Genomic DNA, 26,125 nt, shown 5'->3' on the forward strand with positions numbered 1-26,125 from the left:
AGCCTTTCCCTTTTGAAGCTCCTTCTTGTGACTTATGTTGTGATTTAAATAAACTGAATTGAAACTGTGTCCCAAGACTTGAAACCTAAATATGTTGGCAAAACTAAAAAAAAATTATGTAATTCATTACTTTAATTTTTTTAAGTTTCTATATCAAAAAATGACAAGTTATTTGAACGTCAATATTTGAAGTTAGTGTTACATACTGATTGACGCAACTCAAAATTTGGCATCACCTCAGCGTATCATATTGTCCATCTTATAAATACCATTTGTGTGGCCCACATTCAACAAAAAAATGCTTTGGTGAAATATACATTCAGACAGGGGGTGGGGATGTTGTCTTTGCCATACTGTAACAAACAGAGCACCAAATGTACACTTTTTGTTGTACTTAACACAAAACATAAAGACTTCCAGGCTGACGTATCTGTTCATTGTCAGTTGGAAAAGTAATCATTGAGACTAGCTGGTGGTACCTGTTGTAGCTGGGTAAGGTTCCTGCCTGTAGGGGCTTGGCTGTGCGTGGGTCCACCAGTGAACAGCGCCAGTTGTACTTTTTGTTGTACAGTGTGTCTGAGACATGAACAATGTCATCACAAGACACGCCCAATGAAGGAGGGTCAATGTGAGCCTCTATGTTGAAATTGACACGCACATAGAAGGAGTCGGCACCGGTGAAATTTGGTGATGAGAGCTGGGAGCACAGCTTGGAATACGCTGATCAAAGAGAGCAGAAGACTACTCTCAACATCACCATGAATTAATACAGCTCAAACAGGAAACACTATAGTATGTTAGTTTTTTTTTAAATTTAATTTCTGTCATGATTCTTTTGGTCTCTACATATTGTTAGCCTGTACTCACCCTCTGGGTTGCTCTGGTGCTTGAGTGAGGAGGGCTCAGTCCACCACTGCAAAGAAAAATGGGCAACCTCACCAGTGCACTGAGGGAACAGTACACTGCCGCCACCAAAGAGAACTTGCTCCAGCTGCACATAAGACAGAGCATGTTACACTTTTGTATTCACCTGCTGTACCATCATCTCTTTGACTTTTTAATTGTTGTTAACAGTGAGCAAAAATGTGCATGCTTTTATTGAAGCGTGCATGATAACCACTGACCACACAAGAACACATGCGCAGACACACACCTCCAACAGCTCACTGCCCTCCTGCAGTCCACACTGCTCAGCTGGAGAACCAGCTCTCACATGGCTGACAAAGATCCCTGTTTGGTTTCCCCCGATTATTGTGATGTCATCAGCAAGACTAGCTTTTCTGCTCTTTGCAGGTGTGGGGGGACTTGAAGAGGGTGAGGATGAGGGCATCCTTCAAAATGACAAAGATAATATGATCTTTACATTTGGTAATTTATTGTAACTTTTATTTGCAACATTTTGCTTTTATAGATGTTTACAAGATTATGCAAAGTAAGGGCTATACATATGGGCGATACATTTTTCTGTGCCCTTTGGGTCATACTATCAGCCCTCTCATTGGTGAACTTGTTTTTACAAGCTATGATTTTGTCTAATAAGCAGAATGCATGACAGTTCTATTCCAATGTTTATTGTGCTTCTTTTCCTAACATACACTAAAGTTGTGAGGACGTACCGAGGACCACAGGGGCTGGGTTTGTGTGGAGAGACTGGAGGCAGCTTGACTAAGTCAGGGGGGAAGAGGTGAGAGTGAAGAGAGTTCCAGGAATTCCACAAAGATGGTTCACTCTGCTCACCTAAACATCAGTGAAATTCATAAGTCAGAATCTACATGCATGTGGTACATGCACATGGACCTCCACTTAATGGTTTTATGGGTTTTAGTGTCAGTTGATTGAAAGTTGACATTTTCTGAAAACTTACAAGTGATTTTTTTTCTGTCTGTTGGTGGTGTTAATTTTGGATGCAGCTCTGGTCATTACATAATGATATTTCACTACAAAAAAAACAACAACAACGACAAAAAACCTGAGCTATAAAACCTGAGCTAAGCCAAATATACCTGTTATGTTGTCATTCTCATCACTGCCCCAGGAGTCCAACTCAAACCTTTGCAGAGGAGAAAAGCAAAATGGAACATGGCTTAATTAACTAGAACAGCATGAAAATGTGCATGGTTTTGTTGTATTGGGTGGTTTAACTCACTCTGTGTTGAATCGCCGATTGATGGAGTTCATACAGGGAGGAAAAGGAAACGTGGAGAGACGATTTATTTCCTTTTCATTGGTTTCTAACTGAGAGCAAAGAGACAATTAAATTCAGTTGGTTTTGTTTAAAGGTATGGCGAATAATTTATTTTCTGCCACTGGATGTCCCAATAGCACCACACTTCAAGATATAAAAGCTATCTTCCTAAAGCCCCTTTCACATCGGTGCAAATGTAGAGTAGCATTTTGTTGCGTTTAGGGTACGCTTGAAATGCATGCGTACTCAGTGTTTTTCCTGCTTATCGAGAGAGAGAGAGAGAGAGAGAGAGAGAGAGAGAGAGAGAGAGAGAGAAAGAGAGCGTGCTGTCTCTCTGTCTGCTCTTTTTTTTCGAGACCTACTGTTTGTGTTCTCTGCATTTCGAAAGAAATCCATTTTATGAATTGAAAGAATGCAACCATGTTTTCTGATGTGCATTTTAACGGATGGATCCCTGCCGGCTCATGCACACACGCCAGGCTGTGTGTGCATGCGCGTCTCTTAACTGGGAGCAGAAGGCGAGCGCACATTACTCCAGTTCTGGCGTCTTTGCACTGGCTTCCAGTTCATTTTAGAGTTGATTTTAAGATTTTATTGTTTGTTTTTAAAGCTTTGAATGGACTGGCCCCAACGTACATTTCGGATCTCATCCGAATTTATCAGCCTCCCCGTGTTTTGCGGTCTGAGGGCCAGTTCCAGTTTGTGGTGCCTGTGACGAGACTTAAAACCAGGGGAGACAGAGCTTTTTCTGTGGTGGGCTGTGGAATGATTTGCCCCATAATATCCGAACAGCCCCCACTGTAGAGTGTTTTAAGTCTCGTCTGAAGACCCATTTTTATGCTTTGGCTTTTAGCACCGCGTGAGTGTGTGGTCCTCTGTGTGTTTTTTTTTTGTGTACAGCACTTTGGAAACTGTGTTTGTGAAATGTGCTATGAGATGGACTCAAAGATCTAAAACTTTTTCCACATACACAATATCACCATTTCCCTCAAATATTGTTCACAAACCAGTCTAAATCTGTGATAGTGAGCACTTCTCCTTTGCTGAGATAATCCATCCCACCTCACAGGTGTGCCATACCAAGATGCTGATTAGACACCATGATTAGTGCACAGGTGTGCCTTACACTGCCCACAATAAAAGGCCACTCTGAAAGGTGCAATTTTATCACACAGCACAATGCCACAGATGTCGCAAGATTTGAGGGAGCGTGCAATTGGCATGCTGACAGCAGGAATGTCAACCAGAGCTGTTGCTCGTGTATTGAATGTTCATTTCTCTACCATAAGCCGTCTCCAAAGGCGTTTCAGAGAATTTGGCAGTACATCCAACCAGCCTCACAACCGCAGACCACGTGTAACCACACCAGCCCAGGACCTCCACATCCAGCATGTCCACCTCCAAGATCATCTGAGACCAGCCACTCGGACAGCTGCTGGAACAATCGGTTTGCATAACCAAAGAATTTCTGCACAAACTGTCAGAAATCGTCTCAGGGAAGCTCATCTGCATGCTTGTCGTCCTCATCGGGGTCTCGACCTGACTCCAGTTCGCCGTCGTAACCGACTTGAGTGGGCAAATGCTCACATTCGCTGGCGTTTGGCACATTGGAGAGGTGTTCTCTTCACGGATGATGCGAAGGAGATGTGTTGCACTGCATGAGGCAAATGGTGGTCACACCAGATACTGACTGGTATCCCCCCCCAATAAAACAAAACTGCACCTTTCAGAGTGGCCTTTTATTGTGGGCAGTCTAAGGCACACCTGTGCACTAATCATGGTGTCTAATCAGCATCTTGATATGGCACACCTGTGAGGTGGGATGGATTATCTCACCAAAGGAGAAGTGCTCACTATCACAGATTTAGACTGGTTTGTGAACAATATTTGAGGGAAATGGTGATATTGTGTATGTGGAAAAAGTTTTAGATCTTTGAGTTCATCTCATACAAAATGGGAGCAAAACCAAAAGTGTTGCGTTTATATTTTTGTTGAGTATAAATAAAGGGTATGTGTTGTGAAAGTGTAGGTACACGGACCCACAACAGGGGGCGTAATGAACGGACAATGGAGGAAGGTGAATAACAAGTTTTACTGTTGTGAAACGAGCACAACGAATACAACAATTAACAATTTGGGGTCGAATCCGCTGGTGTCGTGTGGGCAGGCTCGAAGGTAGGAGACGTCCGTCTCAGTCGAACCGGAACCACCCAGATCTCCTCTGCCACCGAACCCTGGAAATACTGGAACCGCCAAGTCCCGAATTCCCAGGTGGCCACTGCCTCCGCTCGTCGGATCCGGTACTGCTGGCGGGAGAGAGCAACAACACACAGATATGGATGCGACAGCACCCAGTAACGGAGAGGGGAGAAGCCGCCTCCACCTCTTGACAATATATAGCAGGAAGGTGAGTACTTATCCAAGCAATTTAGCTATTAGTAGTCAGCAGTCCTGAAAAGGTTTACAAGTCTTAGCTGGTTATTCAGAATATGAATGCAGAGAACGTTACCTCAGTCTTAAGGCGATATCTCGGCACTGAGGTGGAGACGCCGTCCTGATGATATACCCCCGTGCTGAGTGGAGTCAGCTGTGTCCAGTAATGGGTGACAGCTGTCACCCTGACTGCTCTCGTAAGGCGGCGGCGCCCTCTGGTGCCTGGAGCCCGCACTCCAGGCAGGGCGCCCTCTGGTGGTGGTGGGCCAGCAGTACCTCCTCTTCAGCGGCCCACACAACAGGATGGTATGGTATGGCTGTGTGGATCATTTATCACAGACTCGCGCACGATGGATCACACGCGTTGCGTGGCTCAAACCTGTTCACACGCAAATCTGAAAGCTTTTCACACTTGAAGTCACACTTCTGTAAACTGCTGCCTGGTTTGCACAAACCGAGGTGCAGTTTGCTCTGAGAGATCACCGTGTCAGCCCTCAGCAGCACAATGAGGGTGATCGTGCTCCTGCAAAGGCTTCCTGCTGTGAATAAATGCACAGCCATCAAGGATCGTGTTGGCACTCATCAGCACCGCCACGGCAACAAGGGTGATTGCGCTCCTGCAAAGCCTCTCTTTACACAGCAGCGCTCACAAACTGGCTTCCCACAAACTGGCTTCTCCATATCAAACACAAGAAACAGCAAGTTGGAGCCTTTTAACAGGTCTAACAGCTCTCTGTCTGGATTTTTATCCTCCAAATCTTAATTTTGGGCCCATTTCTAGAATGTGGCTGCTGTCCACATCTATGGTGGAGGAGTGGTGGCCAAGTGGTTAGTGCGCTTGTTGGCAGTGTGAAAAGTTCCTTGTTCAAACCCCACCCCTGCCACATTTCTCCATGTAATGTGGAGTTGCATCAGGAAGGGCATTCAGTGTAAAACTTGTGTCAATTCCACATGGAGAGCCACCTCGGATCTGCTGTGGCAACCCCGAGTAAAAAAACAAGGCAGCAGCCAAAGGGCCTTACTAGCTGCTGTCCACATCTAAAAACAAATAAAATTCAGCAACTATGTGGTGAGTAGTCACTGTGGCTGTCTCTTAGTAAATGGTGACAGCCAACGGTTTCACAGTTCATAACTCAAATAAATATGCACACAGAAATCTAGTACACTGAACTTGCATGCATGGACAAACCCAGAACGAACAGAAAAGCTCAGAGGGAGTGTTCCTTCATTCTCTGCACAGGACGCCATTGAACCACTATTTACATAGAAAGTAGATGTTGGCCGCTATATTAATGTGTAAAACTTCTGTTATAGCACCTTTAAAGAAACAGAAATTATTCTCTCTTTCTTTCAAAGTTGGTAATTATACTCACAGATGTCAGGAGATTCTCCTCTGAATTGGAATATGAACCTGTGAAGGAGTATTTCAGTGTTAATACTCATTCCAAGAAAATAAAGTATATATACACTCACTGGCCATTTCATTAAGAACACCTATTAGGCTGCTCATTCAAGAAAATACTTTACACAACACGTGGCAGAAACTCAATGCACTTTGGCATAGAATTTAAAAACAAGCACCAGAATGAAGACTGAGTTAAGTGAATCTGAACGTGGCATGGTTGTTGGTGGGAGATGGGCTGGTTTTAATATTTCACCAACTACTCATCGACTGTAATTCTTGCACACAGCCATAACTACAGCCTACAGAGAATGGTCTAAAAAAGAATGATACAGTGAATGGTAAGGTGTACCTAATAAAGTGGCCTAGGAGTGTACACAATACACTAGTGTATGTGAGCATCTTTTTGTGCAAAGCGAAGAATTATCATGTCACTATTGGTGCACACAACTTACCCTCACAGTTTTCATTGGTTTGGCCTCTAGAGGGCATCTGTGAAACGGAAACATTTCAAGAGCTTAAAGTAAAAAGTTAACTTGTGAAGGTACTAACATGTAAATAGTTTCATGAAAAACATTCAGAATCTATTGTTTCTTTATCCACAAGGATAAACAGTTTTGTACCAAATGCCTGAAAACCCACAAAATTAAATAAAAGCTATATAAGGTATTTCAAGAAATCTGTATAACTAGAATGTTGACCTGTGGGGAACTGCGGGTTCTAGATGTGGTCATTTGTACTATATACAGAGGACAGACTTTTAGAGAAAATCTGTTTAAAATTATGCTACATTTTTTAAATACTGACACAGATAATGTCTTGGCTTTTATGAAAGTCTTTATTGAAGGTTTAATTTATTTTCAGTTGTGCTCAATTTTCTAAAATTAATTTTTGTCATCAATAAGCTTTTCTGAAGCTACTTAACCAGGACAATATTCCATGTAAAGAAATTATGAATAACTGAAGTTTTATATTCACACTGTGACAGTGTTCACATTAGATCAATCAATCAATCAATTTTATTTATATAGCGCCAAATCACAACAAACAGTTGCCCCAAGGCGCTTTATATTGTAAGGCAAAAGCCATACAATAATTACAGAAAAACCCCAACGGTCAAAACGACCCCCTGTGAGCAAGCACTTGGCGACAGTGGGAAGGAAAAACTCCCTTTTAACAGGAAGAAACCTCCAGCAGAACCAGGCTCAGGGAGGGGCAGTCTTCTGCTGGGACTGGTTGGGGCTGAGGGGAGAGAATCAGGAAAAGACATGCTGTGGAAAAGAGCAGAGATCAATCACTAATGATTAAATGCAGAGTGGTGCATACAGAGCAAAAAGAGAAAGAAACACTCAGTGCATCATGGGAACCCCCCAGCAGTCTAAGTCTATAGCAGCATAACTAAGGGATGGTTCAGGGTCACCTGATCCAGCCCTAACTATAAGCTTTAGCAAAAAGGAAAGTTTTAAGTAGAGAGGGTGTCTGTCTCCTTGATCCGAATTGGGAGCTGGTTCCACAGGAGAGGAGCCTGAAAGCTGAAGGCTTTGCCTTCCATTCTACTCTTAAAAACCCTAGGAACTACAAGTAAGCCTGTAGTCTGAGAGCAAAGCGCTCTATTGGGGTGATATGGTACTATGAGGTCCCTAAGATAAGATGGGACCTGATTATTCAAAACCTTATAAGTAAGAAGCAGAATTTTAAATTCTATTCTAGAATTAACAGGAAGCCAATGAAGAGAGGCCAATATGGGTGAAATATGCTCTCTCCTTCTAGTCCCTGTCAGTACTCTAGCTGCAGCATTTTGAATTAACTGAAGGCTTTTCAGGGAACTTTTAGGACAACCTGATAATAATGAATTACAATAGTCCAGCCTAGAGGAAATAAATGCATGAATTAGTTTTTCAGCATCACTCTGAGACAAGACCTTTCTAATTTTAGAGATATTGCGCAAATGCAAAAAAGCAGTCCTACATATTTGCTTAATATGCGCATTGAAGGACATATCCTGATCAAAAATGACTCCAAGATTTCTCACAGTATTACGAGAGGTCAGGGTAATGCCATCCATAGTAAGGATCTGGTTAGACACCATGTTTCTAAGATTTGTGGGGCCAAGTACAATAACTTCAGTTTTATCTGAATTTAAAAGCAGGAAATTAGAGGTCATCCATGTCTTTATGTCTGTAAGACATTCCTGCAGTTTAACTAATTGGTGTGTGTCCTCTGGCTTCATGGATAGATAAAGCTGGGTATCATCTGCATAACAATGAAAGTTTAACCAATGCTTTCTAATAATACTGCCTAAGGGAAGCATGCATAAAGTGAATAAAATTGGTCCTAGCACAGAACCTTATGGAACTCCATAATTAACCTTAGTCTGTGAAGAAGACTCCCCATTTACATGAACAAATTGTAATCTATTAGATAAATATGATTCAAACCAACGCAGCGCAGTGCCTTTAATGCCTATGGCATGCTCTAATCTCTGTAATAAAATTTTATGGTCAACAGTATCAAAAGCAGCACTGAGGTCTAACAGGACAAGCACAGAGATGAGTCCACTGTCTGAGGCCATAAGAAGATCATTTGTAACCTTTACTAATGCTGTTTCTGTACTATGATGAATTCTAAAACCTGACTGAAACTCTTCAAATAGACCATTCCTCTGCAGATGATCAGTTAGCTGTTTTACAACTACTCTTTCAAGAATTTTTGAGAGAAAAGGAAGGTTGGAGATTGGCCTATAATTAGCTAAGATAGCTGGGTCAAGTGATGGCTTTTTAAGTAATGGTTTAATTACTGCCACCTTAAAAGCCTGTGGTACATAGCCAACTAATAAAGATAGATTGATCATATTTAAGATTGAAGCATTAATTAATGGTAGGGCTTCCTTGAGCAGCCTGGTAGGAATGGGGTCTAATAGACATGTTGATGGTTTGGAGGAAGTAACTAATGAAAATAACTCAGACAGAACAATCGGAGAGAAAGAGTCTAACCAAATACCAGCATTACTGAAAGCAGCCAAAGATAACGATATGTCTTTGGGATGGTTATGAGTAATTTTTTCTCTAATAGTTAAAATTTTATTAGCAAAGAAAGTCATGAAGTCATTACTAGTTAAAGTTAAAGGAATACTCAGCTCAACAGAGCTCTGACTCTTTGTCAGCCTGGCTACAGTGCTGAAAAGAAACCTGGGGTTGTTCTTATTTTCTTCAATTAGTGATGAGTAGTAAGATGTCCTAGCTTTACAGAGGGCTTTTTTATAGAGCAACAGACTCTTTTTCCAGGCTAAGTGAAGATCTTCTAAATTAGTGAGACGCCATTTCCTCTCCAACTTACGGGTTATCTGCTTTAAGCTGCGAGTTTGTGAGTTATACCATGGAGTCAGGCACTTCTGATTTAAGGCTCTCCTTTTCAGAGGAGCTACAGCAACCAAAGTTGTGCTCAATGAGGATGTAAAACTATTGACGATATAATCTATCTCACTCACAGAGTTTAGGTAGCTACTCTGCACTGTGTTGGTATATGACATTGGAGAACATAACAAAGAAGGATTCATATCCTTAAACCTAGTTACAATGCTTTCCAAAAGACTTCTACAGTAATGAAACTTATTCCCCACTGCTGGGTAGTCCATTAAAGTAAATGTAAATGTTATTAAGAAATGATCAGACAGAAGGGGGTTTTCAGGGAATACTGTTAAGTCTTCAATTTCCATACCATAAGTCAGAACAAGATCTAAAGTATGGTTAAAGTGGTGGGTGGATTCATTTACATTTTGAGCGAAGCCAATTGAGTCTAATAATAGATTAAATGCAGTGTTGAGGCTGTCATTCTCAGCATCTATGTGGATGTTAAAATTGCCCACTATAATTATCTTATCTGAGCTAAGCACTAAGTCAGACAAAAGGTCTGAAAATTCACAGAGAAACTCACAGTAACGACCAGGTGGACGATAGATAACAACAAATAAAACTGGTTTTTGGGACTTCCAATTTGGATGGACAAGACTAAGAGTCAAGCTTTCAAATGAATTAAAGCTCTGTCTGGGTTTTTGATTAATTAATAAGCTGGAGTGGAAGATTGCTGCTAATCCTCCCCCTCGGCCCGTGCTTCGAGCATTCTGACAGTTAATGTGACTTGGGGGTGTTGACTCATTTAAACTAACATATTCATCCTGATGTAACCAGGTTTCTGTAAGGCAGAATAAATCAATATGTTGATCAATTATTATATCATTTACTAACAGGGACTTAGAAGAGAGAGACCTAATGTTTAATAAACCACATTTAACTGTTTTAGTCTGTGGTGCAGTTGAAGGTGCTATATTATTTTTTCTTTTTGAATTTTTATGCTTAAATAGAATTTTACTGGTTGTTGGTGGTCTGGGAGCAGGCACCGTCTCTACGGGGATGGGGTATTGGGGGGATGGCAGTGGGAGAGAAGCTGCAGAGAGGTGTGTAAGACTACAACTCTGCTTTCTGGTCCCAACCCTGGATAGTCATGGTTTGGAGGGTTTAATAAAATTGGCCAGATTTTTTAGAGATGAGAGCTGCTCCATCCAAAGTGGGATGGATGCCGTCTCTCCTAACAAGACCAGGTTTTCCCCAGAAGCTTTGCCTATTATCTATGAAGCCCACCTCATTTTTTGGACACCACTCAGACAGCCAGCAATCCAAGGAGAACATGCGGCTAAACATGTCACTCCCGGTCCGATTGGGGAGGGGCCCAGAGAAAACTACAGAGTCCGACATTGTTTTTGCAAAGTTACATACCGATTCAATATTAATTTTAGTGACCTCCGATTGGCGTAACCGGGTGTCATTACTGCCGACGTGAATTACAATCTTACCAATTTTATGCTTAGCCTTAGCCAGCAGTTTCAAATTTCCTTCAATGTCGCCTGCTCTGGCCCCCGGAAGACAATTGACTATGGTTGCTGGTGTCGCTAACTTCACATTTCTCAAAACAGAGTCGCCAATAACCAGAGTTTGATCCTCGGCGTGTGTGTCGCCGAGTGGGGAAAAATGGTTAGAGATGTGAACGGGTTGGTGGTGTACAGGGGGCTTCTGTTTAGGACTACGCTTCCTCCTCACAGTCACCCAGCCGGCCTGCTTTCCCGGCTGCTCAGGATCTGCTGGGGGACAGCTAACGGCGGCTAGGCTACCTTGGTCCGCACCAACTACAGGGGCCTGGCTAGCTGTAGGATTTTCCAAGGTGCGGAGCCGAATCTCCAATTCGCCCAGCCTGGCCTCCAAAGCTACTAATACGCTACACTTATTACAAGTTCCATTACTGCTAAAGGAGGCCGAGGAATAACTAAACATTTCACACCCAGAGCAGAAAAGTGCGGGAGAGACAGGAGAAGCCGCCATGCTAAACCGGCTAAGAGTTAGTAGCTGCGCTAAGCTAGCGGATTCCTAAAAACACACAAAGAAATTAATGTTTAAATAATTTAGAGGTGATTCAGCAGAGGGAGTGCTTTAGTTAAGGCACGTGAAGATTACACTGTGAAACAAATCGTTATCTAGTTATCTAGATCAATCTAACTACGCAGATTAAACAGCTAACAGATACAGCAAAACACCGCTGTGCGCGGGACCGGAAGTGATACAATACCGCAGTGAGAGCCAACCACCAGCAGAGGCCAAAAAAAACTTCTTTTTTTTTTTTTTGGCCTCTGTGAGACACTGTTGAGACACAATTCTGCCATTTTGTCCAGAGTGTGAACATGTTAATTCTGGGTTTGGGGTCACATGCAAACAGAAAATGTCCAAATCTGAATCTGCTGTCTGGGATGTTAGAGGATGGACAGACTGATGAATTCTGTCAGGTCTGCAGCAACCTCACAGGCTTTTATTTTGAAATAAAAATTCTTATTGTGGAAGAGCAACATAAACAGGCTTGTTGTTTTCAAAAATTACTGATTTCTCAAAAAATATTGGTCCGATCACCTTGCTGTTTTCACGACTTGAATCCTCATGAAAAAATACATAAGTATGCTAAAAGACGAAAGTCAGCTCTTTCTGGATTTCAATCGATGCTCCGGATACACAAACACACATAGGGCCCTTGCTTTTTATTATATGGATATTCTAAATCTATGTGCACACCAGAAAAACAAAAATGACCTTTTGTGGTAACAATTATTTTACGCAAACATCTACAGTTACCCAGAAAACAGCAGAGCATCGTTATTACAGCGTGGATCACTGACAGTGATTTAAATTATTGTAAGTTGATTGTTACTGTTAAAATGAGCGCAATAGTTATAGTAACAATAGACATGAAGATGAAAGCCAGCACTGACCTTTCTAAGCAGCAGATGGGGGCTCAGGTCAAGCCCCACAGAGCAGCAGGGACCATAGCACTGGTCCTCACTGCACAGAGACAGGTGGGACTGCAGAGCAGATGCAGAGGAGTAAAAGTGATATCAGGCACTGAGTTTGAGATGATAATAGTATCCACTCCTCTGCTCACTCACACAATGCAGACAGGCACTGAGCTGCTCTGTTTGTTCCTGGCTCTTCTCTCTCTCCCTTTCCAGCTCTGTCTGCAGCTGCTCCAAGTTTGCTTGCAGCTCTGCGATATGTTTACGCAGACGGTTCTTATCCAGCAGACAGTCTGTGTACTCCAACTGCAGACTGTCGCGACTACGCAGAGCCTGGAGGAAACAATAATAAATAAAAAACAGGGACAGGGATGTTAATTAAAGCTACACAACGTAATTAGTCCAGGTGAACACATTTTAAAGGGTCATATTGTGCAAAACTGTTTTCGATCTACTTTTTACAGTTAAAGCTGTACATCCTCTGGGATTTAAAGTCATGAAAATAATTTTCTTTGGCAGCACTATAATTTTATTTATTATCATTTAAATAAGGGGTTAATAATATGACTGTCAAAATGATCAAGATTTAAACTGTCTGGAGACAATTTAATATTTCTCCCCTAGAAGGGGACAAATTGAAGTGATAAGACATGCCATGGCCTCCATTTGGTAGCGATGTCGGATCACGTGGGAACTTCCCCTGGTCTGCGCAAGGGATGTTGGGAAGGAGACGGCAACTGCCAATCAGAGTAACGAAAGGCAGCGTATAGTTGGGGTTTTAGGTTAAACATGCTCAAAGGCAGAGTTCTGTCTCTGCATATACAATCTCTCCTACTATAAGCAAAATTTAGGCATGAAATGAGACTTCTGTGACATATATGAAAGAAGCTTATAGCTGAACTCCTGGTTGTGCAATGAGACAAATCTACTGAGTTTGTCCACATCCTCTGCAACACACCCACACAGGATGTGGCAGATAAATGAACTGTTTAGCCATTACATTGTACCTGCTATTGGCAAGCACCAGTTTCCTTCCATTTAAAATGTCAGGAACAGAAACTTTTTTTTTTTAATGAAAAACAAGAATATTTTTTGAGGATGCCCCACCTGATCATCTATGGTGTATTATTGTTTATTTACTTATTCACTGGCTATAAACATTAATTTAACACTTTTTACACACATTTTACATGCTTAAAAAGGAGTCAAAAATGACCCTCTTAATGAACACCACAACCTCTACAGTATTTACATCAAGGCAAGTATGAGCTGCTTGTCAATGTAATGTCAGGTTTGTTTGGGGTGTGAACTAATGCTGCAGCAATGTCACACCCATCACAACCCCCCCCCCCCCCCCCCCCCACACACACACACATTTTCATTTTCTAATTTTAGTCTCGTTTAATTCAAGGTCTGGATGGCATCTGAATGCATTCTGTACAAAACGGAATATATATGAGCTTTAAACATGATACGTAAAACCAAGAGGTGGCGCCAGCAATACTGTCAGCCAATCAGTATTGTAGCTCATATGTAATACTACATTTCTTTTAACAAACATGTTGCTTCAGAATGAGCTTCTGTAAAATTATTTTGTGAATAACGTTTTGCTTGCAAAATGTTGCCACTGGGCTTCATGTCATACAGTAGTTTCATCAGCAGCTCTTGCAATCACCTTCTCTATGCAACTAAGGTTTAGCAAGATATTTTAAGAACTACTAATCTGATTTTGAGGAAACATTGCAGGTCACTTCACTTCACTTCACTTTATTTGTGTCCCCCATGGGGCAATTAGTTTTGCAGCTTGAGAATACATTAAAAGCACATGACACACAGAACACATATCAGTACCATGGTGCAGCATCACAAACAATTACACAGTCCAAACATTAAAAAAAAACAGTCCATTAAAATGCTTCCACAGTTTTAACTCCTTCCTTGGCCTGTGTTCAGAACAGTAATGGCTGCAGGAACAAAAGAGAACTTAAATCTGTTACCCTTCACAGAGGGAAACCTGAGCCGTGAGCCACTGTAGTGTTAATTTTGTCACCTGTTTTTTTTTTAAATTTAGTCTTAGTCTTTTCTGAAATGTCCTGTTTAATTTTAGTAATATTTAATCATTCATGTACCATTTTGATTTAGTTGTGTTTTAGTTGACTAAAAGTCTGATAATTTTAGTCTAGTTTTAGTCAAAAGAGAACTGAATGTATTTTGGTCTTGTTTCAGTCAAGACATTTTAGTCTTTTTGAAAATACACATCAGATTATCATTTCAGTTAATATTCTGTATCACACATCTGAAATAACAAAGGTTATCATTACCTGACAAAATACACTTATTGAATTATTGAAGGCTACTGGTGTTTTCTGTTGTGTGGGCCGCCAGAAGAGGAGGTACTGCTGGCCCACCACCAGAGGGCGCCCTGTCTGTAGTGCGGGCTCCAGGCACCAGAGGGCGCAGCTGCCTCACAGGAGCAGCCAGGGTGACAGCTGTCAAGCATCACCTGCAACAGCTGTTACCAATCATCTGATGGCAGGAGTATATCAGCAGGACGATGTCTCCACCTCTTTGCCGAGATATCGTTCTACCTGGAAGGTAACGTACCGCAGCTGTCTGCTTGACAATATCCTTTGTGACTTTTGTGCATTATCTTTTGGACTGTTTTTCCAACGAGAGGTGGAGGTAGCTTTCCTGCCGTGCTGATTCCTGGGTGCAAACGCATCCTCATTCACTTGCTTTTTGTTCCTCGCCAGCAGTACCAGATCCGACACGCGGAGGCAGTGGCCACCTGGGAGTTCGGGACTTGGCGGCTCCAGTATTCCCGGGGTCTGGTGGCGGAGGAAATCGTGTGGTTCCGGTTCTGCTTTGGACAGGCGTCTCCTATCTTCGAGCCTGCCCACACGACACCTTGTGAATTGACTATTGTCTATTGTTGCAATCTGTTGTATTTGTTGTGCACATTCACAACAGTAAAGTGTTGTTATTTGACCTATTCCATTGTCTGTTCATTTGCGCCCCCTGTTGTGGGTCCGTGTACCTACACTTTCCCAACATTTTCCCCCCAATATTTTAAATCAACAAGGCTTCCTATCAGATACAATTACACACTGGGTTTTCTTGTAAATCCATAGCACTGTAGGGGTGAAGGCCTTTTGAAATGAAACATTTGTTGGATCTAGTTATTGTATTTGCACATTCATAATTGGCTTGAAATGTGTTAAAGCAAATCAGAATAAAAATAAAATAAATAATTCAAGACTTCTAACGTTTTTATCCATTGTAAGAGCCACAACTTCAGTCAAATGAATTTAAATAGATCCACACTTCATATTTCACTATTTTGTTATATTTCATGTCATTTGTTATATATACTCAACAAAAATATAAACGCAACACTTTTGGTTTTGCTCCCATTTTGTATGAGATTAACTCAACGATCTAAAACTTTTTCCACATACACAATATCACCATTTCCCTCAAATACTGTGCACAAACCAGTCTAAATCTGTGATAGTGAGCACTTCTCCTTTGCTGAGATAATCCATCCCACCTCACAGGTGTGCCATACCAAGATGCTGATTAGACACCATGATTACTGCACAGGTGTGCCTTAGACTGCCCACAATAAAAGGCCACTCTGAAAGGTGCAGTTTTGTTTTATTGGGGGGGGATACCAGTCAGTATCTGGTGTGACCACCATTTGCCTCATGCAGTGCAACACATCTCCTTCGCATCATCCGTGAAGAGAACACCTCTCCAACGTGCCAAACGGCAGCAAATGTGAGCATTTGCCCACTCAAATCGGTTACGACGACGAACTGCAGTCGGGTCGAGACCCCGATGAGGACGACGAGCATGCAGATGAGCTTCCCTGAGACAGTTTCTGACAGTTTGTGCAGAAATTCTTTGGTTATGCAAACCGATTGTTTCAGCAGCTGTGCGAGTGGCTGGTCTCAGACGATCTTGGAGGTGAACATGCTGGATGTGGAGGTCCTGGGCTGGTGTGGTTACACGTGGTCTGCGGTTGTGAGGCTGGTTGGATGTACTGCCAAATTCTCTGAAACGCCTTTGGAGACGGCTTATGGTAGAGAAATGAACATTCAATACACGAGCAACAGTTCTGGTTGACATTCCTGCTGTCAGCATGCCAATTGCACGCTCCTTCAAAGCTTGCGACATCTGTGGCATTGTGCTGTGTGATAAAACTGCACCTTTCAGAGTGGCCTTTTATTGTGGGCAGTCTAAGGCACACCTGTGCACTAATCATGGTGTCTAATCAGCATCTTGATATGGCACACCTGTGAGGTGGGATGGATTAACTCAACAAAGGAGAATTGCTCACTATCACAGATTTAGAGTGGTTTGTGAACAATATTTGAGAGAAATGGTGATATTGTATATGTGGAAAAAGTTTTAGGTCTTTGAGTTCATCTCATACAAAATGGGAGCAAAACCAAAAGTGTTGCGTTTATATTTTTGTTGAGTATATTAATCAGAATGTTAAAAACTAATTGCTATTGGATGGATGTAGTGTTTGCTGCTTTTTTAAATGGAAGAGTTCAGATATTTTATTGTTAGTAAAACCAACTGTATGAAGTGTGCGTATGGTGTTGCTGTGGTCTCTGAGTGCTTTTGTCTTTTTTTCCAATGAAGTTGATGTGTGTGGGAAAGGTTGCCTAAGGTTATACAGTTTTGAGCTTCAGTGTCATGCCCAAGGACACTTTGGCACACAGCACTCATTGAGCAACCATTCTTTTATTGAATGGGAAACCGGCTCTACCAACTGAAAGCTGAAATCCTTAATGGTGAGAGCATGCTCAATGGTAATAGTTTAAACAATGAAAGATAGGCAAGCAAAGTTTTTTCTCTGTGACTTTTTGGTTCCAAACTGAATCAGCCCTACCTGGTCTCTCTCCTTTTCCAGTTCCATAATCTGGTTGAAATAGGACAAGCTCCTCTTCTGTTCGGTTTCCCAGTCCAGCTGCAGAATCCTCACCTTCAGCTGGAGCTGCTCACACTGTGACTCTAGCTGCAGACAAAGTTCTGGGTTACAACCGCGAATGAAACATGTTGATGGTTCATCTTTACAGTGAAACACTAAATTTAACTACAGTCTGATACAAGTTGGAACAAGTCCAGTCTATTGGATGCAAGGACATGAGGATGCACAGTATAAGCATGGGCGCAATTTGGTGGGGGATAGGGGGGACATGTCCCCCTCACCTTTTCAACCAGGGGGGACAGAATATGGTATGCCCCCCCCCCACCTTCTCACATATATGTGTGTACTTGAAACATGCTATGCCAATCTTATGTGCAAACCATGTCAGTCTTATGTGCAAAACCATGTCAGAATAGTATCTTTGTTTCTGCAAGTTTGTATTTTTAGCAGCATTGACTTGTTTACAACACCTGTTTCTTGTTTGTCACATTCGGAATTTTCTGGGACTGCATTTGCCCAGATTTGAAACCAAAAATAGTTGCCTCTAGGGACTAGTGTCTACACATAAGTATCAATGGACCATATGCTAATTTACTCAATTCTGAAAGTTAGAAAAGGAAATCAGAAAAGCTATGTGGGACCTCAGAAAGCCCATCTGCAATTATTGCTTGATCTCCAAAATCATTACCAAATCAATCTCCAAATCAATCGTTACTTAGTAACGCGTTACTCTAATCTAACCACTTTTTTTTAGTAACAAGTAATCTAACGCGTAATCTAACTTTCCAAATCAGTAATCAGATTAAAGTTACTTCTCCAAGTCACTGTGCGTTACTATTATTTTTGCATTGTGGGTCGATAGCAGCATTAAACGTGGTTCGTGGGCAGGGGTCGGGGTTCGACTGAACTGTCCACTTTAAGCGAGCTGTGAGCTTTTCATCCGCAGTTTTCTGCAGCAGCTCGTCCTCACCTCTTAAAGCACAGTGACAACAGCACACCTGCACTGAGCTTTACAAAGACATTTTTATGTTTTTTCCTCCTTTATTTAGAATTCTGAGCTGAGCCGCTCCGTATCTGGTCGTTAACAGCTGATCCTCCGTGACGCGTCAACAACTAACACTATTTTCCACTCAAATGCACCTAAACTCTCTTTCTGAGGACCACATGATGTGAAAACGCAATAAAACTTTCTTACCTGTAAATCTGGTCATGTTTTCTGCATAAATAAATGTTATCCATTCTTTGTGCTCAACCACCAAAGCAGGGGCGAATCCACATGGAATGGGGGTGTGGGGCAAGGATGTGCCCCCCCCCCACAACACCCTTAGATTAAAGGTCCAGTTTTGAAGCCTTTTTTACTACAACTACTAAAACTACTTATAATAATAATAATTTCGACAAGTAAAATGTTTAGAGAGAATTTAAATGTTAGAAAAATGTTAGAAAGAATTTAATAGTTACATTTATAAACAATATAGGCTAGAAATGGCAAGTTTTACTGTTACAGTGCTGTCAACAGTTAAATATGAGATCAAGAAAGAGGTCTTTATTTTACTTTTTATAAAACAAGTATTTATTTTCATTGAAGTCAAGAAAGGGTGACTATAAAGCGAGTTTTGGCAAAACAGGTATCATTGTCATGTTGAGGTGGCAGAGGGTTGTTGTCGACAGCTGGGGAAAGTAACTAAAAAAGTAACTAGTAATCTAACTTAGTTACTTTTACAACTGAGTAATCAGGAAAGTAATTAAGTTACATTTTCAAGGTGTAGTCAGTAATCAGTAATTGGATTACTTTTTCAAAGTAACTGTGGCAACACTGATGATAAGTAATTTATCCTAAAATTATGATCTGTTGTTTTTTCAAAATTATGCAAAAACAAATCTTGAGAAAAAAAATACAGTATGCGATAGTTAATAATTATTAAGAGCCTGTTCTTTCATATTTATGAATACATTTTACCACATTGCAGTTATTTTTAATGAAAACTCAACCTATCATTCTTTTTGAGTTCTACACATGTGGTGATACCTTATTTACACCAGGATGTTAATAAAATCAATGCTGGCTATTCTCAGAATAAAGTACTTATATCCACAGTTTCAAATTGCATAAGTCAAATGGTGTCCACTTTATGGTCTTCTCAAAACATTAAAATTACTGTTATGGATGCTCAGAATGCATTTGAGCTCATATAGAAACCGTTGGCTTCCAGGGGCTAAAGCGGCCCCCAGAGCCCCGGCCTAGGGGCTTCTGCCCTGCGAGCCTCACACTCACCCCCCCCAATTTCTAGTTCTACATTGCGCCCTTGAGTATAAGATTCACTCAAATCAAAAAGCAACATGAACACTTTTCTCTGTGATTTCAAGGCAAAGCTATGTTTAATTCAGTTTGTCAGTCAATGACCTCATTGACTGACTGACTGACTGAAATGCAATATATTTAGGGACATAAAATTTCCACAGATAACGCCATAAAAATCACAGCATGATTAACTCTGAAATTTTGGATTTCGACTGATACAGGGTGAACTACCTACTTTGGGCCATGTTAGCATCTTATAATGACATGTTGCTAATCACAACATGCTGGCCACTGGGACCACTGTTGCTTGTGGACAGGCAAGGACAATAAAAGGGCTGATATTTAAACACATTCTCATCCCAAGGTGTACACAAAGTACTGTGCTTGTGATTTTGTTGGTATGGGCTGCCCATGTTCTTAAATTTGGTTTACTTTTAGCAGCATTCCCTAAATTTTCCCATAGATGTTTGCCAATATAGAGAGTAGAAATGACTGTATGTCTATGTAGACAACATTTTAACATCATGGAAAAATACTGACACTTTTAGGAGATCACTCCTGTTTGACTATCAATATTATTGAATATGTCATATTGTCCAAAACCTGTTTTTAATTTTTTATGGCTTAATACATTTAACTTCCCCCAGTATATGTCCATATCACTGCATATCAAAACTACAGAGTTATTAACAAAGTTTAGATGTCAGACTGCTTGTTTTACTGTATATGTCTGAGATTTGTGTCATAGATGTCCCTATGTGAAATTCTTATTGTTCTGTGAGGCATGCCAGCTGAGTCAGCCTGTAGTCTGGAAGGACATGATCTTTAACTATGGGAAATCAACATGTGAAGATCACGGCTACCTACATATGTAATCTAGCATGTGGTTTGATGAGAATGCATCAAACTTGTGCACTGTGATGTACAGTTTGTAAAAGATTGGGCCCCCCTGATGATTTCCATGATTTTCCTTTAATGAATCATTGGTTGTTGGGATTAGCAATTTCAGTTAAATACAGTATATTACAACCCCTGGCAAAAATTATGGAATCACCGGCCTCGGAGGATGTTCATTCAGTTGTTTAATTTTGTAGAAAAAAAGCAGATCACAGACATGACACAAAACTAAAGTCATTTCAAATGGCAACTTTCTGGATTTAAGAAACACTATAAGAAATCAGGAAAAAAAAATTGTGGCACTCAGTAACGGTTACTTTTTTAGACCAAGCAGAGGGAAAAAATATGGAATCACTCAATTCTGAGGAAAAAATTATGGAATCATGAAAAACAAAAGAACGCTCCAACACATCACTAGTATTTTGTTGCACCACCTCTGGCTTTTATAACAGCTTGCAGTCTCTGAGGCATGGACTTAATGAGTGACAAACAGTACTCTTCATCAATCTGGCTCCAACTTTCTCTGATTGCTGTTGCCAGATCAGCTTTGCAGGTTGGAGCCTTGTCATGGACCATTTTCTTCAACTTCCACCAAAGATTTTCAATTGGATTAAGATCCGGACTATTTGTAGGCCATGACATTGACCCTATGTGTCTTTTTGCAAGGAATGTTTTCACAGTTTTTGCTCTATAGCAAGATGCATTATCATCTTGAAAAATGATTTCATCATCCCCAAACATCCTTTCAATTGATGCGATAAGAAAAGTGTCCAAAATATCAACGTAAACTTGTGCATTTATTGATGATGTAATGACAGCCATCTCCCCAGTGCCTTTACCTGACATGCAGCCCCATATCATCTTTATACACTCAACAAAAATATAAACGCAACACTTTTGGTTTTGCTCCCATTTTGTATGAGATGAACTCAAAGATCTAAAACTTTTTCCACATACACAATATCACCATTTCCCTCAAATATTGTTCACAAACCAGTCTAAATCTGTGATAGTGAGCACTTCTCCTTTGCTGAGATAATCCATCCCACCTCACAGGTGTGCCATATCAAGATGCTGATTAGACACCATGATTAGTGCACAGGTGTGCCTTAGACTGCCCACAATAAAAGGCCACTCTGAAAGGTGCAGTTTTATCACACAGCACAATGCCACAGATGTCGCAAGATTTGAGGGAGCGTGCAATTGACATGCTGACAGCAGGAATGTCAACCAGAGCTGTTGCTCGTGTATTGAATGTTCATTTCTCTACCATAAGCCGTCTCCAAAGGCGTTTCAGAGAATTTGGCAGTACATCCAACCAGCCTCACAACCGCAGACCACGTGTAACCACACCAGCCCAGGACCTCCACATCCAGCATGTTCACCTCCAAGATCGTCTGAGACCAGCCACTCGGACAGCTGCTGAAACAATCGGTTTGCATAACCAAAGAATTTCTGCACAAACTGTCAGAAACCGTCTCAGGGAAGCTCATCTACATGCTCGTCGTCCTCATCGGGGTCTCGACCTAACTCCAGTTCGTCGTCGTAACCGACTTGAGTGGGCAAATGCTCACATTCACTGGCGTTTGGCACGTTGGAGAGGTGTTCTCTTCACGGATGAATCCCGGTTCACACTGTTCAGGGCAGATGGCAGACAGCATGTGTGGCGTTGTGTGGGTGAGCGGTTTTCTGATGTCAATGTTGTGGATCGAGTGGCCCATGGTGGCGGTGGGGTTATGGTATGGGCAGGCATCTGTTATGGACGAAGAACACAGGTGCATTTTATTGATAGCATTTTGAATGCACAGAGATACCGTGACGAGATCCTGAGGCCCATTGCTGTGCCAACATCCAAGAACATCACCTCATGTTGCAGCAGGATAATGCAGGACCCCATGTTGCAAGGATCTGTACACAATTCTTGGAAGCTGAAAATGTCCCAGTTCTTGCATGGCCGGCATACTCCCTGGACATGTCACCCATTGAGCATGTTTGGGATGCTCTGGACCGGCGTATACGACAGCGTGTACCAGTTCCTGCCAATATCCAGCAACTTCGCACAGCCATTGAAGAGGAGTGGACCAACATTCCACAGGCCACAATTGACAACCTGATCAACTCTATGCGAAGGAGATGTGTTGCACTGCATGAGGCAAATGGTGGTCACACCAGATACTGACTGGTATCCCCCCCCCCCCCCAATAAAACAAAACTGCATCTTTCAGAGTGGCCTTTTATTGTGGGCAGTCTAAGGCACACCTGTGCACTAATCATGGTGTCTAATCAGCATCTTGATATGGCACACCTGTGAGGTGGGATGGATTATCTCAGCAAAGGAGAAGTGCTCACTATCACAGATTTAGACTGGTTTGTGAACAATATTTGAGGGAAATGGTGATATTGTGTATGTGGAAAAGTTTTAGATCTTTGAGTTCATCTCATACAAAATGGGAGCAAAACGAAAAGTGTTGCGTTGGAACGGCACCAAACAAAAGTTCCAGCATCATCACCTTGCCCAATGCAGATTCGAGATTCATCACTGAATATGACTTTCATCCAGTCATCCACAGTCCACGATTGCTTTTCCTTAGCAGATTGTAACCTTGTTTTTTTCTGTTTTGGTGTTAATGATGGCTTTCGTTTAGCTTTTCTGTATGTAAATCCCATTTCCTTTAGGCGGTTTCTTACAGTTTGGTCACAGATGTTGACTCCAGTTTCCTCCCATTCGTTCCTCATTTGTTTTGTTGTGCATTTTCGATTTTTGAGACATATTGCTTTAAGATTTCTGTCTTGACGCTTTGATGTCTTCCTTGGTCTACCGGTATGTTTGCCTTTAACAACCTTCCCATGTTGTTTGTATTTGGTCCAGAGTTTAGACACAGCTGACTGTGAACAACCAACATCTTTTGCAACATTGCGTGATGATTTACCCTCTTTGAAGAGTTTGATAATCCTCTCCTTTGTTTCAACTGACATCTCTCGTGTTGGAGCCATGATTCATGTCAGTCCACTTGGTGCAACAGCTCTCCAAGTTGTGATCACTCCTTTTTAGATGCAGACTAACGAGCAGATCTGATTTGATGCAGGTGTTAGTTTTGGGGATGAAAATTTACAGGGTGATTCCATAATTTATTCCTCAGAATTGAGTGAGTCCATATTTTTTTTCCCTCTGCTTGGTCTAAAAAATTAACCGTTACTGACTGCCACAATTTTTTTTTCCTGATTTCTTATAGTGTTTCTTAAAGCCAGAAAGTTGCCATTTGAAATGACTTTAGTTTTGTGTCATGTCTGTGACCTGCTTTTTTTCTACAAAATTAAACAACTGAATGAACATCCTCCGAGGCCGGTGATTCCATAATTATTGCCAGGGGGTGTATATAGCAGACAAACACAGTGATATTTGAGAAGTGAAATGAAGTTTATAGGATTTACAGAAAGTGTGCAATAATTCTTTGAACAAAATTAGGCAGGTGCATAAATTTGGGCACCCCCAACAGAAAAAAATACATCAATATTTAGCAGATCCTCCTTTTGCAGAAATGACAGCCTCTAAACACTTCCTATAGCTTCCAATGAGAGTCTGGATTCTGGTTGAGGTATCTTGGACCATTCTTCTTTACTAAACATCTCCAGTTCAGTCAGGTTTGTTGGTTTACGAGCATGGATGGCCCGCTTAAAATCACACCACAGATTTTCAATAATATTCAGGTCTGTGGACTGAGATGGCCATTCCAGAACCTTGTATTTGTTCCTCTGCATGAATGCCTTAGTAGATTTTGAACAGTGTTTAGGGTCGTTGTCTTGTTGAAAGATCCAGCCTCGGCCCATCTTCAGCTTAGTCACTGATTCATGAACGTTGTTCTCAAGAATCTGCTGATATTGACTGGAATCCATGTGACCCTCAACTTTAACAAGATTCCCAGTACCTGCACTGGCCACACAGCCCCACAGCAAGATGGAACCACCTCCAAATAATTTTACTGTAGGTAGCAAGTGTTTTTCTTGGAATGCTGTGTTCTTTTTCAGCCATGCATACCGCCCCTTGTTATGACCAAATCACTCAATTTCAGTCCACAGCACCTTATTCCAAAATGAAGCTGGCTTGTCCAAATTTGCTTTAGCATACCTCAAGTGACTCTGTTTGTAGCGTGTACACAGAAAAAGCTTCCTACAGCATCTCCTTGTGTAAAGTGTGCTGTATAGTTGAACGATGCACAGAGACACTATCTCTAGCAAGAATTATGTTATAGGTCTTTGGAGCAGGTCTGTGGGTTGACTATATACAATTATAGACTTTTGATGAGGTGACCCCATCCTGTTCCCCGAGGCCTTGGCCGAGGTGAACCTCATCCTGACCAGGTCCGCATATTCACGGGTACACCGAAATCAAAAGTCTGTAACTGTTTTATTATATGGTAAACAAGAAAATTGGATGTTTGTCAAACATACTAAAACTGAAAAATCAATCTCAAGTTTCATCTCTTTATTATTACTGTCATACTGCACCAACAGGTCCAAAATACTTCAAGAGCACAATCTCTAAAGCCCCTTTCACAATGGGGCTGCCTCAAGCTTCCTGTGGTGTCATGGCGACGCAGGAATGTCTGCGTCAGGTGCGCGCTGCAGCCAGACTGTGCACTCTGATTTCTCTTCTAGTTTATATTTGTTCTTGTGCTGAGCTGCAGGTCTGCGCTCTGAGTTCTGTTATAGTTTATCTTTCCTACTTTGACCGCGAGATGCGCAAGATGCACATGCGCAAGCGCGCGAACAAACAGTCTGTGAGTAAATGTGGAGATGTCTGGAGTTATACTTGATGTGGACACGTCCTGTCTCTGGCAATCAGTCTGTGAGCAGGACTTATGTCCTTTTTTTAACACAGTGATGAGAGAGTTTGCGGAGAGCGAGGAGTGCAGGTAGCCTATTCTTTCTTTTAATTGTTCACATGTGCGCGCATGAACGAATCGTCCGTGAGTGAGATGTCCGGTCTTTTTACTGAACCTGGACATGTCCTGTCTCTGGCAATCAGTCTGTGAGCAGGACTTTAATGGACTGTATTTAAACACATTTGTTAGAGAAGACTGAGGAACTGCTGCAGCAGCTGCAGCCAGCAGCGTTTTTTTTTTCTGTGCTCTTAGTTTTTGCATTGTGTACACGGCGGACGCACCTCGAAGCGGGCCCGTGTGAAAGGGGCTTAATAAGGAATAGTCTTTGTGAAATAATGCACAGGCATCATATAGAATCTTGTCAACAAACTGACAGAAAAAAGTAGGCATTGTATTGCGTTATCTAATTGGTCGTTATTGATAGAAGGCGTCGCTCGATTGGCTAGCGCTACGCTGGATGCGAAGTGTACTCGGCTCCACCAGCGGTCAACGCGGCTCCACCAGCGGTCAACTCGGCATGTGGTACAGCTCAGAAAGCGGCGAATGGGCCAATCAGAAGTTGGCAAAATCACATACCATATAATAATGAATGTTGTCACTAGGGATGGGTATTGATAAGGTTTTATCGATATCTATGCCATTATCGATTCTGCTTAGCGATCCGATTCCTTATCCCTTATCGATACCTCGTGAATTTTGTACTAAAAGTAGGCTTTACAGGTTTTCTATGTATTTCCTTGAGTCTTAAAGTAA

At 41.6% G+C, this 26,125-nt stretch overlaps 1 protein-coding gene across 1 annotated transcript in view; it reads right to left on the reverse strand.

Moving 5' to 3' along the window:
• The window catches only part of zmp:0000000896 (caspase recruitment domain-containing protein 10), a 101,113-nt gene that overhangs the window by 9,844 nt on the left and 65,144 nt on the right, over positions 1-26,125 (reverse strand). Inside the window, exons 14-24 of the mRNA XM_034191341.1 lie at positions 17,252-17,377; positions 12,502-12,681; positions 12,328-12,417; positions 6,476-6,512; positions 5,992-6,029; positions 2,147-2,235; positions 2,004-2,050; positions 1,617-1,737; positions 1,154-1,331; positions 868-991; positions 480-720 (exon numbers count right to left, since the gene is read on the reverse strand). Of these exons, the coding sequence (XP_034047232.1) occupies positions 480-720; positions 868-991; positions 1,154-1,331; positions 1,617-1,737; positions 2,004-2,050; positions 2,147-2,235; positions 5,992-6,029; positions 6,476-6,512; positions 12,328-12,417; positions 12,502-12,681; positions 17,252-17,377 (1,271 nt within the window). The remainder of the gene's footprint in view (positions 1-479; positions 721-867; positions 992-1,153; positions 1,332-1,616; positions 1,738-2,003; positions 2,051-2,146; positions 2,236-5,991; positions 6,030-6,475; positions 6,513-12,327; positions 12,418-12,501; positions 12,682-17,251; positions 17,378-26,125) is intronic.

The sequence above is a fragment of the Thalassophryne amazonica genome, chromosome 16 (genome assembly GCF_902500255.1).
Source record: "Thalassophryne amazonica chromosome 16, fThaAma1.1, whole genome shotgun sequence".
NCBI lineage: Eukaryota > Metazoa > Chordata > Actinopteri > Batrachoidiformes > Batrachoididae > Thalassophryne > Thalassophryne amazonica.